Genomic DNA, 14,079 nt, shown 5'->3' on the forward strand with positions numbered 1-14,079 from the left:
AGCTGTGTCTCGTCTTGTGATTACCCCTCTCTGTATTTAGTCTTGTCTCTTCCTGTGTTCCCCTGTCGGTTCATTGTTTGTTTCTCCTGTCTCCCACCATGTTGGTCACGGTCAGTTTTCTATAGAACCTATGTGTTTCATGCCATGCTATTGTTAAGCTTTAAGAATAAAGCTCGTTTTTGTTTCAAGACCGTTTACCTTTTCTGATAGTCTGCATTTGGGTCCTACCCTTCCACGCATTCCTTACAGAATGAACCGACCAAATATGGACCCAGCGGATTTTGAAGATTTTAAGGTAGATCTGTTCGATCTAGACTTTACCCTTCAATGTTACTATGTCGAGTGGAGTGGAACCTCGTCAAGAAAGGACAAAGAGGCTATCCTCAAGAAGGCACAGATGGCGGTGTCTAACATGCCATGGCTGAGGAGCTCGTTGCCTGAATGGCTCAGAGTTTTTGCACGTAGCCCCGAGTGCCAGTCTCCATTCTCTGACCCTTTTTTGGGATCCCGTCTGGCGTTTGGAGGTCCACGGAGCCTCCAAAAGACCTCAAAGAAACGCAAGGTCAGGAAGCCAGCTCATAATCCAGTACCGGTCCACACAGCCATGGATCCGTGCACCAGTACTCGCCCACACAGCCATGCTTCCGTGTTCGATTACCTGGCTCACACAGTCAGGTTCCAGGCTTCTGTTCCATGCCCAGCAGCCAGGGTGCCTGCTCCAGTACCGGCCCACACAGTCATGGTTCCGTGCACCAGTACAGCCCCACACAGTCATGGTACCGTGCTCCAGTACCATCCCACACAGCCATGGTTCCGTGTTCCGGTTCCGTGCCCAGCAGCCAGGGTGCCTGCTCCAGTACCGGCCCACACAGCCATGGTTCCGGCCCCAGTTCTGGCCCCAGCAGCCATGGTTCCGGCCCCAGTTCCGGCCCCAGCAGCCATGGTTCCGGCCCCAGTTCCGGCCCCAGCAGCCATGGTTCCGGCCCCAGTTCCGGCCCCAGCAGCCATGGTTCCGGCCCCAGTTCCGGCCCCAGCAGCCATGGTTCCGGCCCCAGTTCCGGCCCCAGCAGCCATGGTTCCGGCTTCAGTTTCGGCTCCAGTACTGGCTCCCCGGCCGACGCCAGCCCCCCGTGTCCTGTCGGTGGTCCGGCCGACTCCAGCACCTCGTGTCCTGTCGGTGGTCCGGCCGACTCCAGAACCCCGTCTCCTGTCGGTGGTCCGGCCGACTCCAGCACCTCGTGTCCTGTCGGTGGTCCGGCCGACTCCAGCACCTCGTGTCCTGTCGGTGGTCCGGCCGACTCCAGCACCTCGTGTCCTGTCGGTGGTCCGGCCGACTCCAGCACCTCGTGTCCTGTCGGTGGTCCGGCCGACTCCAGCACCCCGTGTCCTGTCGGTGGTCCGGCCGACTCCAGCACCCCGTGTCCTGTCGGTGGTCCGGCCGACTCCAGCACCCCGTGTCCTGTCGGTGGTCCGGCCGACTCCAGCACCTCGTGTCCTGTCGGTGGTCCGGCCGACTCCAGCACCTCGTGTCCTGTCGGTGGTCCGGCCGACTCCGGCCCCCCGTGTTTTGTCAGTGGTTCGGCCCACTCCAGCCCCTCGTGTTCTGTCGGTGGTCCGGCCGACTCCAGCACCCCGTGTCCTGTTGGCTCTATGGCCGACGCCTACCCCATGTCCTGTGATGTTGGAGGTCCCGCCGACTACTCTCCTGCCGGGGGTCCTGCCAACCCTATGTCCTGTGATGTTGGAGGTCCCGCCGACTACTCTCCTGCCGGGGGTCCTGCCAACCCTATGTCCTGTGATGTTGGAGGTCCCGCCGACTACTCTCCTGCCGGGGGTCCTGCCAACCCTATGTCCTGTGATGTTGGAGGTCCCGCCGACTACTCTCCTGCCGGGGGTCCTGCCAACCCTATGTCCTGTGATGTTGGAGGTCCCGCCGACTACTCTCCTGCCGGGGGTCCTGCCAACCCTATGTCCTGTGATGTTGGAGGTCCCGCCGACTACTCTCCTGCCGGGGGTCTTGCCAACTCCATGTCCTGTCCTGTTGGGGGTCCCGCCGACACCTGTCCTGCCAGGGGTCCTGCCAACCCTATGTCCTGTGATGTTGGAGGTCCCGCCGACTACTCTCCTGCCAGGGGTCCTGCCAAATCCATGTCCTGTCCTGTTGGAGGTCCCGCCGACACCTGTTCCACCGGGGGTCCTGCCAACTCTGTGTCCTGTTCCGTTGGGGGTCCAGTCGACACCAGCCCATGTCATGTTCAGGACCCCGTCTACGCCTGTCCCGTCGGCTCCGGTTCCTGTCCGGCCGATACTGGTTCCTGCTCGTCCTCCGGAGCTGTCCCGTCGGCGCCTTCCTGCCCGGCCTCCGGAGCTGTCCCGTCGGCGCCTTCCTGCCCGGCCTCCGGAGCTGTCCCGTCGGCGCCTTCCTGCCCGGCCTCCGGAGCTGTCCCGTCGGCGCCTTCCTGCCCGTCCTCCGGAGCTGTCCCGTCGGCGCCTTCCTGCCCGTCCTCCGGAGTTGTCCCGTCGGCGCCTTCCTGCCCGTCCTCCGGAGCTGTCTCGTCGCCGCCTTCTTGTTCGCCCTCGAGCCCGGCCTCCTGAGTTCTCCAGCCGCGGTCTTCGCCCTCGGGCTCGGCCTCCTGATTCTTCCAGCCGCTGCCTTCGCCCTCGAGCCCGGTCCCCTGAGAGCCGCTGCCTTTGCTCTCATGCCCGGCCCCCTGAGTTCGCCCGCTGTGGCCGTCGCCCCTTTTTGGACTCTGCCTTGCCCCCGGGCCGTCCGCCCGGGACCCCTTTTGGGCCCGTCCTCCGGACCCCCTCCACCCACCCTTTTTGAAGTGTTAGACTATGTTTTTTGGGACGTCTGGGATCCGTCCCTTGAGGAGGGGGTTATGTCACGATCTGTCTGTCTGTGTTGTGTTTTGTCTTGTCTTTTTCTGGTTTCCTGTTTTGTTTTGAAATGTTTTCCTCCTTGTGTCTTCTCTGTTCCTTCTTCCTGTGTTTGCCTTCCTGTCTTAGTTTCCCTGGTGTGTCTGATTGTTTGATTGTGTTCACCTGTTGCCCTTGTGTTTCTGCCTCCCTTACCCCAGCTGTGTCTCGTCTTGTGATTACCCCTCTCTGTATTTAGTCTTGTCTCTTCCTGTGTTCCCCTGTCGGTTCATTGTTTGTTTCTCCTGTCTCCCACCATGTTGGTCACGGTCAGTTTTCTATAGAACCTATGTGTTTCATGCCATGCTATTGTTAAGCTTTAAGAATAAAGCTCGTTTTTGTTTCAAGACCGTTTACCTTTTCTGATAGTCTGCATTTGGGTCCTACCCTTCCACGCATTCCTTACAAACAGAGTATTAATACAGTGTAGTGTTAGTACTTTTACTGTAACAGAGTATTAATACAGTGTAGTGGTAGTACTTTTACTGTAACAGAGTATTAATACAGGGAATAAAGTCCAATGTCCAGGCATAAGATCCTTTCATCCGTTTATTGTAGTATTCCAATAAAAGCAAAGAGAACTACTGCAACTAAAATTGTTACGATAATTAATGATTCATTTACTAAAACTAAAACAGTCAGAAAATACATGTTTACTTATAAAATAAGATAAACCAATATTTAGCTCCAACTCTGAATGTAATGTTAGTTCAGTGAAGGCAGGATGTGCTTATCTAAACTCTGATTCATCTATTCTGCTTTATTAATGTCCTGCTCTTCATCTCTCTGCAGTGGGGAGGGGTCTTCATCTCTGTCCAGTGGGGAGGGGTCTTCATCTCTCTGCAGTGGGGAGGGGTCTTCATCTCTCTGCAGTGGGGAGGGGTCTTCATCTCTCTGCAGTGGGGAGGGGTCTTCATCTCTCTCCAGTGGGGAGGGGTCTTCATCTCTCTCCAGTGGGGAGGGGTCTTCATCTCTCTGCAGTGGGGAGGGGTCTTCATCTCTCTGCAGTGGGGAGGGGTGTTCTTCTCTGTCCAGTGGGGAGGGGTCTTCAGGCCAAAGTCTGCGAACAGTCGCCTCGGCTAACAGGAAGTCATCAAACTGGACCTGAGGGTAGAGAAGCCTGTCTCCAAACTGGACCTGTGTTTTGAGTATTTCTCCTTTGCAGAACTTCAGTTTCTCTCTCAGTCGGACCGGATCGAACTCCAGCAGCTGAAACAGGAAGAGCTCAGATTCAGCAACATGGACCCCATCATTAACTACAACTCCCATGAGCCTCTGGGAACACGTTCAAAATAATTGTTTAATTCATAATTATTTATAAATAAATATTAGGACGGTCAAAGTCAATGTGTTAATAAAACAACTTTCACTTTTTTTAACGCGTGCACGTTTTCTGAACCTGAAAGATATCCCTTTAAAATATTTAGAACGGATAAAATATTTGCCAATATTTTATTGGCTATGTAATTACATATTTTAATCCATTGAAAGCCCTTTAATAATAATAACTTCAATTTATATAGCGCCTTTGAGGGGACCCAAGGCCGCTTTACAGAGAAAGCATTGTCTTATATATATTTTTTTTTCAAATTTATATTTATACATTCATGTGACATTTTCTCCATTTCGTTTACATTTATGATGGTAAATGATGATCACAAAATGTCATGAAATTAAAAATGTTCTTCACATTTTTCTGACTGTTATTGATCTTTAACCTCTTAAGCCCTGAGCCTGTTTTTCAGGTCTCAGGCTCGAAAATGACATTCCCAGAACTAATGAGCATATCTTCCCTTCTAAAAGGGTTAAATTAATAATATTTTTTCTCAAAGTAATGATAAACCTGTGAGTTGGATGTAGAAAAGTCAGAATCAATATAGATGTTTTTTATATTAAAGAAAATTCATATTTTACATAGTAAAAAACTGTAAATTATAGTGTCCGTCCAAAAATTCCTTTTTTACTTATAGTGAAAACTACTCTTGGATGATGGGTTAGTAGACTAAAAGCTTTAGGAATCCAAAGTACAACATATAATAAGTACCCTGTATCAAGATTGATGCAAAACAAGTGACATTTGGCCTTTTTAGAGAGATTTAGCAAAAAGAAACCACTTCTGGGGTCATTTGGGTGGATTTTCCAAAATCTCTGGCCCCCCTTGCTCGATTTTGATGAATGAAATCTCTTTATACAAAAAAAATGGAATTATGGATTATAAATATTTTTTTCAAAGTTTCAAGGCACAGATACATTATTAACCTATGGATAAACAGTTGTAGCATTTTTTTCCTCTCCTGCTGATGTTCAGGTGTATATCAGTATGTAGTGTCTCTACTTTAAAGAGTCCTCTCCTGCTGATGTTCAGGTGTATATCAGTATGTAGTGTCTCTACTTTAAAGAGTCCTCTCCTGCTGATGTTCAGGTGTGTATCAGTATGTAGTGTCTCTACTTTAAAGAGTCCTCTCCTGCTGATGTTCAGGTGTATATCAGTATGTAGTGTCTCTACTTTAAAGAGTCCTCTCCTGCTGATGTTCAGGTGTATATCAGTATGTAGTGTCTCTACTTTAAAGAGTCCTCTGCTGCTGATGTTCAGGTGTATATCAGTATGTAGTGTCTCTACTTTAAAGAGTCCTCTCCTGCTGATGTTCAGGTGTATATCAGTATGTAGTGTCTCTACTTTAAAGAGTCCTCTCCTGATGATGTTCAGGTGTATATCAGTATGTAGTGTCTCTACTTTAGAGTCCTCTCCTGCTGATGTTCAGGTGTATATCAGTATGTAGTGTCTCTACTTTAAAGAGTCCTCTCCTGCTGATGTTCAGGTGTATATCAGTATGTAGTGTTTCTACTTTAAAGAGTCCTGGTTAGGTAATGTGTTTCATTTCGTTTGGTTACATTTTTTGTTGTGTTTATTAATATAAAAGCCTCTCAGAGTTTGGGGGGGGGGCATTGGGAGTATATAGCGTGAATAATGAACCCTTTATATTTCTGCGACATCTCCACACAGCCACAGTGTGTGTGTGTGTGTGTGTGTGTGTGTGTGTGTGTGTGTGTGTGTGTGTGTGTGTGTGTGTGTGTGTGTGTGTGTGTGTGTGTGTGTGTTGTGTTGTGTGTGTGTGTTGCATGAATGGTGCTTTGTGTTGCAGTCCAAAATGACGCTCTCTCAAATCAGTTTTATTTCTGATTTACGGAAATTACAATAAGAGTCAGAATATTAAAAAACATTTAATGAGAAATTGGCTGGAAATATTCAAGACAATTCAAAACACTGCAATCAGAGATTCTGGATATCAAGAGTAAAAGTCAGAATATATATCCAGATAAAATCTACAGAAAATTCTAAATGTTAAAATTCAGAATGTTTTGGAAATAATTGCAGAATTAAAAAGAAAAACTGTCAGAAATCTCCAAATAAAAGTTGGAAAATCACCAAAAAATAAATGTTAAATAAAACAAGAATTGTCAAAATATTAAGAGAAAATATTCTGAATTTCTACATTAAAGATTATTTGGAATATTTTAAAAAGAACGGACATTTTATAAAACAAACATGAGGAAAAACTCAGATTATTATTTTTAAAGTTATGTGTAATTGCTAAGAACTAACTTTTACTACACAAACACACACTGTTCCCTCAGCACAGAGACATACTGTGGTCAGACAATCCACACACACACACCCACACCCACCCACACACACACACACAGCATGGCGGCCGTCTCTCCTCCGGTCTTCGTCCTCTTCCTCGTCGTGCTGTCAGGTGAGAAACAAACTGAGTAACTGAGTACTTTTACTTCACCCTGATTACTTTACTTCTTATTTGAGGTACTTGCAGTATTTTCTCTCCGTGCCGCTCTCTACGTTTCTCTGACGGCTGCAGCTCCTCCACTAACTCAGACGCTTGACAAGATGCAAAGGACCCTCATGTGGATGTGGACCTTTGGCCTCGTGGTGCTCTGCAGCTCGGCACATGAGAAGATTTGCTGCTTTCTCTTTACAATCTGAACGAAGAGTTAGAAGCTGTATCTTTGGTTTGATGTGAACTAAGAAGAAAGAAGCTCAAAACACCGCTGGGAGACCAGAGGAAACTAGAAAGTTCATTTCTTTTGTAAAATTCCCCCAAAAAGTCTGAATATTTTTACGGAAATAACTTTTTTTCCTTTTTCCAAATAGTTGGATTATCAAAGTAGAAAAGAAGAAAGGAGATTAAAAGTGTGTGTGTGTGTGTGTGTGTGTGTGTGTGTGTGTGTGTGTGTGTGTGTGTGTGTGTGTGTGTGTGCAGGGACGTCCTGCTTCAAGGTGTGGGAAGGGGGCATGGCCTCGCTCACCTGTCAGTACTCGGTCCGGCGTTTGGGGCGGAGCCGGGTCTGCTGGGGGCGGAGCTGCGGAACGTTCTGGTGCCGAGACCTTTTACTGCAGAGCGACGAGAACGGGGTCGTGTCAAAGGTACTAATACACACTGTACACACACTCTGTTACAGCTGAAGTACTAATACACACTGTACACACACTCTGTTACAGCTGAAGTACTAATACACTCTGTACACACACTATGTTACAGCTGAAGTACTAATACACACTGTACACACACTCTGTTACAGCTGAAGTACTAATACACTCTGTACACACACTATGTTACAACTGAAGTACTAATACACACTGTACACACACTATGTTACAGCTGAAGTACTAATACACACTGTACACACACTCTGTTACAGCTGAAGTACTAATACACACTGTACACACACTCTGTTACAGCTGAAGTACTAATACACTCTGTACACACACTATGTTACAGCTGAAGTACTAATACACTCTGTACACACACTATGTTACAGCTGAAGTACTAATACACACTGTACACACACTCTGTTACAGCTGAAGTACTAATACACTCTGTACACACACTATGTTACAGCTGAAGTACTAATACACTCTGTACACACACTATGTTACAGCTGAAGTACTAATACACTCTGTACACACACTGTTACAGCTGAAGTACTAATACACACTGTACACACACTCTGTTACAGCTGAAGTACTAATACACTCTGTTAAGGTACTCTTTGATATATTAATACTCTGTTGCAAAAAAACGTGAAAAAGTAAAGAAATTGTAAAAAGTCTAGGAAGATTTTTCCAAAAGTACAAAATGTCAGTGAAAAGGTAAGAAAATAGTTTAAAAAGATATAAGAAAAATGTCTGAAAAATACGTCTAAAAAGAGGAAGAGAAATACATCAAATAAATGAGAATGATGTCCCAAAGAATTTGGAAAAATCTGAAAAATATATACGAACATGTTCAAAGAGGAAACTTTTTTTTGCAAAATCTGATCAGCTGATTTTCAGACAAGTTTTTATAAAAATGGATCAAAAAGAGAGAATCTTTGTTCCTGAGACTTTCAGAGTCTCTTTCCACAGAGGGGACACATGTTGATGAAGAAGAGACATGAAGAAGAGGGGACACATGTTGATGTAGAGACATGAAGAAGAGGGGACACATGTTGATGTAGAAGAGACATGAAGAAGAGGGGACACATGTTGATGTAGAAGAGACATGAAGAAGAGGGGACACATGTTGATGTAGAAGAGACATGAAGAAGAGGGGACACATGTTGATGTAGAAGAGACATGAAGAAGAGGGGACACATGTTGATGAAGAAGAGACATGAAGAAGAGGGGACACATGTTGATGAAGAAGAGACATGAAGAAGAGGGGACACATGTTGATGTAGAAGAGACATGAAGAAGAGGGGACACATGTTGATGTAGAAGAGACATGTGTCCCCTCTGTGTGAAGAGAGTCTCTTTCCACACTGACCTTGCGTTGGTCCCAGGTGTCGGAGCGGTACCGGCTCAGTGGGGCGGTTCTGGACGGGCAGATGGATCTGGACATCCTGGACGTTCAGAGGACGGACAGCGGGCCGTACTGCTGCCGGGTCGATATCCACGGCCTCTTCAACGACAAAAAGGTCATCATGAACCTGAGGGTGGTCAAAGGTGAGGCTCAGAGACACGTTGAGGTGTAGCTACAGTAGCTACAGAGTGACACATGACAATCTGAGGCTCAGAGACACGTTGAGGTGTAGCTACAGTAGCTACAGAGTGACACATGACAATCTGAGGCTCAGACACGTTGCAGCACAATCAAACAGACAGACAGTGAGCGTTCCTCCACATCGCTCAGTTTAATCTGACTGTGTTTACTCTCAGCTCCGGTCACCACCTCTCCAACAACAACAACAACAGGAACCAGTCAGGTGACCACAGGTGAGCCTCATCTACCTGTCCCTCATGTCAGGGTTTAGACTCATACTGCTGTGTTATGTCAGTTTAGCACCTCTCTCTTATTCTAATCTTTCAGTAGTTTAGAGAACGTTGTCTGTGCAGCTCTTCAGATCATTTGCAGATTGAGTGTGCGTTCGTGTCGAGAAACGCTGCGTTCACTAAAATCACACGTTAATTTGTTCAGTAATTCAATGTGTGTGTGTGTGTGTGTGTGGGCGCGCAGTGAACTGGAGGTCGCTGCTGTCGTCTCAGCTGGATCTCCTGAGGAGGAACTCGACCTCCGACCCCGACGCCTTCACATCTGAGGTCATTATTAGATTTCATTATTAGACTCATCTCATGGGAGCTGATCTATAGAAACGAGGGAACCATAGAATTAAACGAAGGGCGGCTGATCACTGACCTTTGAGCACCAATAAGTGAACAGAGACCTCCTTAGCCGCTTTCACACCAAGCATTTAGCCGGTACTTAGTCCCCGGTACTTGTTCCCCTCGAACTCTTTAGTCCCTGGAAGTGTCCTAGTACAGTGGTTCTCAACTGGTGGGTCGCGACCCAAAAGTGGGTCGCGGACCCGTTTCGAGTGGGTCGCGGATGTGTGAGTGAAGAAAAAAAAGTTGAAAAAAAAAAATTGGATTTTTTTTTTTTTTTTTTTTGGGGGGAAAAAGTCAAACTTTTATTTTGAAGGCCCGATTTTCTTCTCAGAGTGTACCAGAATGCGTAGTTTATGTTAGTATTTCTAAAAATCTTCTGGGGGAGAATCCCCCCAGACCCCCCTGCTGGGGTTGGGTTTCAGCATGTGTGCCTTTTTATATAGTTCAGCTTTGATTCCATCATCTCATTAAACCTTTTTTAAAAGCATACTTTAGTTCTGTGAAGGGATATAAGGGATATATGCACTGTACTTCAATTTATTTTATTAATATTGTATGCTCAAAAGCGTATATATATATTACAGCACGATTTTTTGTTGAATAGATTTGAGTGCTTCAAAATGTTGGGTCGCGATGTATTGACCAAGTAAAAAGTGGGTCCCGAGGCCTGACCAGTTGAGAACCACTGTCCTAGTAGATCGCGTTCACACCGGAATAAGTCCCTGGGGAAGGATTAGGCAAATGAAGCCGCTGACGTCACTTCACGGCGTATACTGCCACCCGAAGTCCATGGAGTTGGGGACTGGCCCAGCAGCTTCTACTGGTTTGCAATTCGCCCAGCCAATCAGAAATGGTTTGTGTGGCCGACACCCACGAACCATTTCCTCCCCAGGAAAGTACTACCTCTCTAGCAGGGACTATCTGGGGGTGAAAAGGTTCGCGCAAACTAGCGACTAGTTCCAGATCCTTTTGGTGTGAAACCAAATTCCCCCCCCATCGGTCTAGTTCGGGGGGAAAAGTACTCCGGTGTGAAAGAGATTCACTATAGAGACCCAGATATTAATTCCCAAGATCTTTTATTTATAATTTTGGAATTTTTTTCCCAACATTTCCGACTTTTTCTCAAAATTCCGGAATATTTTCACTTTTTTCTTGAATTGTTCAAATTATTTACTCAAAATGTTCCAACTTGCTTCAGAATAACATTGCTTTTTTAACATTCCACCTTTTTTTCCTTTATATTCTGGCGTTTTCCAGAGAATACGGAAACTTTTCATTTAGTAAATTATCACAATTTTCTTGTAGAATTAAAATGTTTAAATTATAAAGTTCACATTTATTTTGTAAAATGTTCCAACTTTCTCACAAAACTCTTAGACGTTGCCGTGTAATATTTTAAAAAGTCTGACAACGTATGTATGAAATAGAGATTTTAATAAAAAATCAAATATTGACACTTCTTTCGTTACCTATATATAATAATAATAATAATAATATCCCCCCTCCAGACGAGAGTCCCTGTGGTCTCGCTCTCCGTCGTCCTGCTGATCGTCTTCGCCTCCATCTTCCTCTTCCTCGCCTTCAGACGTACGTTTCCTGCTTCAACACAAAATGAAAACAGGCAGAGTTTGTTATTAATGTGATTTCTTTCTCTCTGCAGGCGGAGTGCACAGACGGGCCTTCAGCGGCGGATGGTGAGTTCAGGGAAACACTCGCGCTGTTCCTATTGGCTAGAGATCCAACACATTGGGCTTAGGGGCGGGACATCTCTAAGCGGTCGACCAATCACAACAGAGCTGGCCAGCTAACCAATCAGAGCAGACTGGGCTCTGGTCACTTTCTTTCTCGGAATTTGATATTTTTTCTCAGAATTTGATATTTTTGTCTTTTTTCTCAGAATTTGACGTTTAGACTTTTTTCTCAGAATTTGACTTTTTTTGTCTTTTTTCTCAATTTGTCTTTTTTCTCAGAATTTGACTTTTTGGACATTTCTCTCATAATTTCACATTTTTCTCATAATTTCTTTTTTTTAACATTTATATTTTATTAAACATTTTCAAAAGACAAAAACACACGGACAAGGACATGGCTCACATACATTACAAGTAGGACAGGACATAACATGAAGGGTGGGGGGGTAGGGGGATTACAGTGTCAGTTACATTTGATGTATGCATATGGCGTTGTATTTTTACATGATTTGCTTCATAATATAGGTATACCTCATTGTTTAACCTGTTCCACTCTGAGCCTGTTTTTCAGGTCTCAGGCTCGAAAATGACATTCCCAGAACAAATGACCATATCTTCCCTTCTAAAAGGGTTAAATTAATAATCTTTTCTCAAAGTAATGATAAACCTGTGAGTTGGATGTAGAAGTGTCAGAATCAATATAAATGTTTTTTATTTTAAAGAAAATTCAGATTTTACATAGTAAAAAACTGTAAATTATAGTGTCCGTCCAAAAATTATTTTTTACAGATAGTGAAAACTACCCTTGGATGATGGGTTAGTAGACTAAAAGCTTTAGGAATCCAAAGTACAACATATAATAAGTACCCTGTATCAAGATTGATGCAAAACAAGTGAAATTTGACCTTTTTAGAGAGATTTAGCCAAAAACTGGGCCATCTGGGGTCATTTGGGTGGATTTGACCTATCTCTGGCCCCCCTTGCTCGATCTGGTTGGTTGACATACCCTTGTGACCGTTAGAGCCAATAGAATCGAAGGAGGAGACTTACATAGACACACATTGTAAAGAAAAAATGTTGCCGCTTCGCGTGTGGAAAGCGAAACTAAACTGGAGGAATGTCTCCTTCTGGAGTTTGGAAACTAAAACGCCGTTGTATTGCTTATGGATTATCAGAAATAATTTCAAAGAAGGCACAGACACATAGGATGAACCTATGGATTAACTGCAGCATCGTTTTTTTATCGTTTTAATGCCATTGAAGACCACTTTTGACCAAGGTAAGCCATATTTACTGTTTAGCTTCTTGGCTCCACATGTGATGATGTACGCTTTCGTTGATAGCGTCGCGAATGTTTATCACTGAGTGTTGAGGTGGGCACCGTTAGATTCAGTGTCTCCAGGACACCAAAAAATAGTGTTTGGTTGTGCATCTAGGATAAGTAATAAGGGAGTTCTGAGTGAGTTTATGTGCCTTTGTAGGTTACGTTTTTTCGTCGAGGCTAATTCAGAGGCTGAGTGCTAGCATTGTGGGTTTTTTTTTGAAAAAAAAAATTAAAAAGATCAGTTAGCTGAGTTTCTTCCCGTTACATGGATATAACACATTCATAGTTTTATTCAATATTAAGATTCCTTAGACGTTGTTTCCTGCAAATGACGCGTTTATCCGCCCGGTACCGGGGGGAAGGCGTGAAACAGGTTAATAGGTAAATAAATAGATAGATAGTCAAATGAATAAATACATATATATATATATGCACACATATGTACATATACACATCTCTTCCTTTTTCTCATAATTTGACATTTTTCACATAATCTTTTTTTCGCAGAATTGACTTTGTCAGAATTTTATCTTTTTCTCAGAATTTGACTTTTTGGAAATGTTTTCAGAATTTCTATTTTTCTCATTTGACTTTTGGCATTTTTTTCTCATAATTTGACTTTTCTCTCAGATTTTGAAATTGTTCTCAGTTTGGACTGGGCTCTGGTTTTAGACAGAGGGTGAAAAGAGTACCAGTAAAGACGCTAATTCTAATATAACCTGCAGCTGGTTCTGTGTGTGATTGTGTGGTTCTGGTTGTGTTAATAAAGTTATGTTTTCTCCTGCAGCTTCTCGGAGGAGGAGGAGCCTCCGCACATCATCTACGAGATCCGGCTGAGGAGGCCTCTGCAGGAGAACGTCTACACGCTGGATTAAAATCATTCATATTTAATAAAAAGCAACAAAACCTCTCAGATCCTGCTTGCCTCTTTATTAATAACAACAAACTGAACGACGCGCGTGTTAGATATTCACATCAGCTGCTGTTAACAAACTCCATCCTCCATATCCCTCAGGAGAAAGAAGAACTATTAACAAAGACAAAAAAAAACAACGACTTTTCTTTATTATGTTCAATTTTCATGAAAAATACTGAGATTTTTACGGTGTCCTTGAATGTCATGAAAGGCGCCTCCAAATGAAATGTATCATTATTTATTTTTTCCTGCAATATTACAGTTTTTTCCGTATTCTTCTGGCTTTTTAAATAATATTTACACTCTTTATGTTTGTTTGATTCCAGCTCGTATTTCGTGACAATCTTTTCAAAAATATTCAGATTTTTTCAATTAAAAAATATTGAGATCTTTTTGCTAGTTGGTCACTATCAAATACTACTCATCAAAAAGTGTCGATAAACATCGGTTCCCACATGATTTGAGTTAAACATCTACGAGGCGGCGTTACTCATATGTTAGCTTAACACTGCCTGAAGTGTGTGTTCACCTGCAGGGGAGGCACACACACACACACACACAGGTA

At 44.3% G+C, this 14,079-nt stretch overlaps 1 protein-coding gene across 1 annotated transcript; it reads left to right on the forward strand.

Annotated features, from left to right (window-relative positions):
- Positions 1-6,608: 6,608 nt before the first annotated feature.
- timd4 (T cell immunoglobulin and mucin domain containing 4) lies at positions 6,609-13,511 on the forward strand. Its single transcript, XM_034137015.1, has 8 exons — positions 6,609-6,677; positions 7,200-7,363; positions 8,761-8,923; positions 9,137-9,193; positions 9,435-9,517; positions 11,092-11,170; positions 11,244-11,277; positions 13,386-13,511. Exons 1-8 carry the CDS (start codon positions 6,626-6,628, stop codon positions 13,471-13,473), a joined length of 720 nt encoding a protein of 239 aa, XP_033992906.1. The 5' UTR covers positions 6,609-6,625; the 3' UTR covers positions 13,474-13,511.
- The last annotated feature ends 568 nt before the right edge of the window (positions 13,512-14,079 follow it).

This window comes from Trematomus bernacchii, unplaced genomic scaffold, assembly GCF_902827165.1.
Source record: "Trematomus bernacchii unplaced genomic scaffold, fTreBer1.1, whole genome shotgun sequence".
Classification (NCBI taxonomy): Eukaryota; Metazoa; Chordata; class Actinopteri; order Perciformes; family Nototheniidae; genus Trematomus; species Trematomus bernacchii.

Bases quoted from the DNA above. Each gene is read 5' to 3' on its own strand.
- timd4 (XM_034137015.1), top strand. From the start codon at position 6,626: ATGGCGGCCGTCTCTCCTCCGGTCTTCGTCCTCTTCCTCGTCGTGCTG. The intron at 9,518-11,091 runs GTCATTATTAGA...TCCCCCCTCCAG, and splicing joins CCGACGCCTTCACATCTGAG to ACGAGAGTCCCTGTGGTCTC. The intron at 11,278-13,385 runs GTGAGTTCAGGG...TTTCTCCTGCAG, and splicing joins CGGGCCTTCAGCGGCGGATG to CTTCTCGGAGGAGGAGGAGC.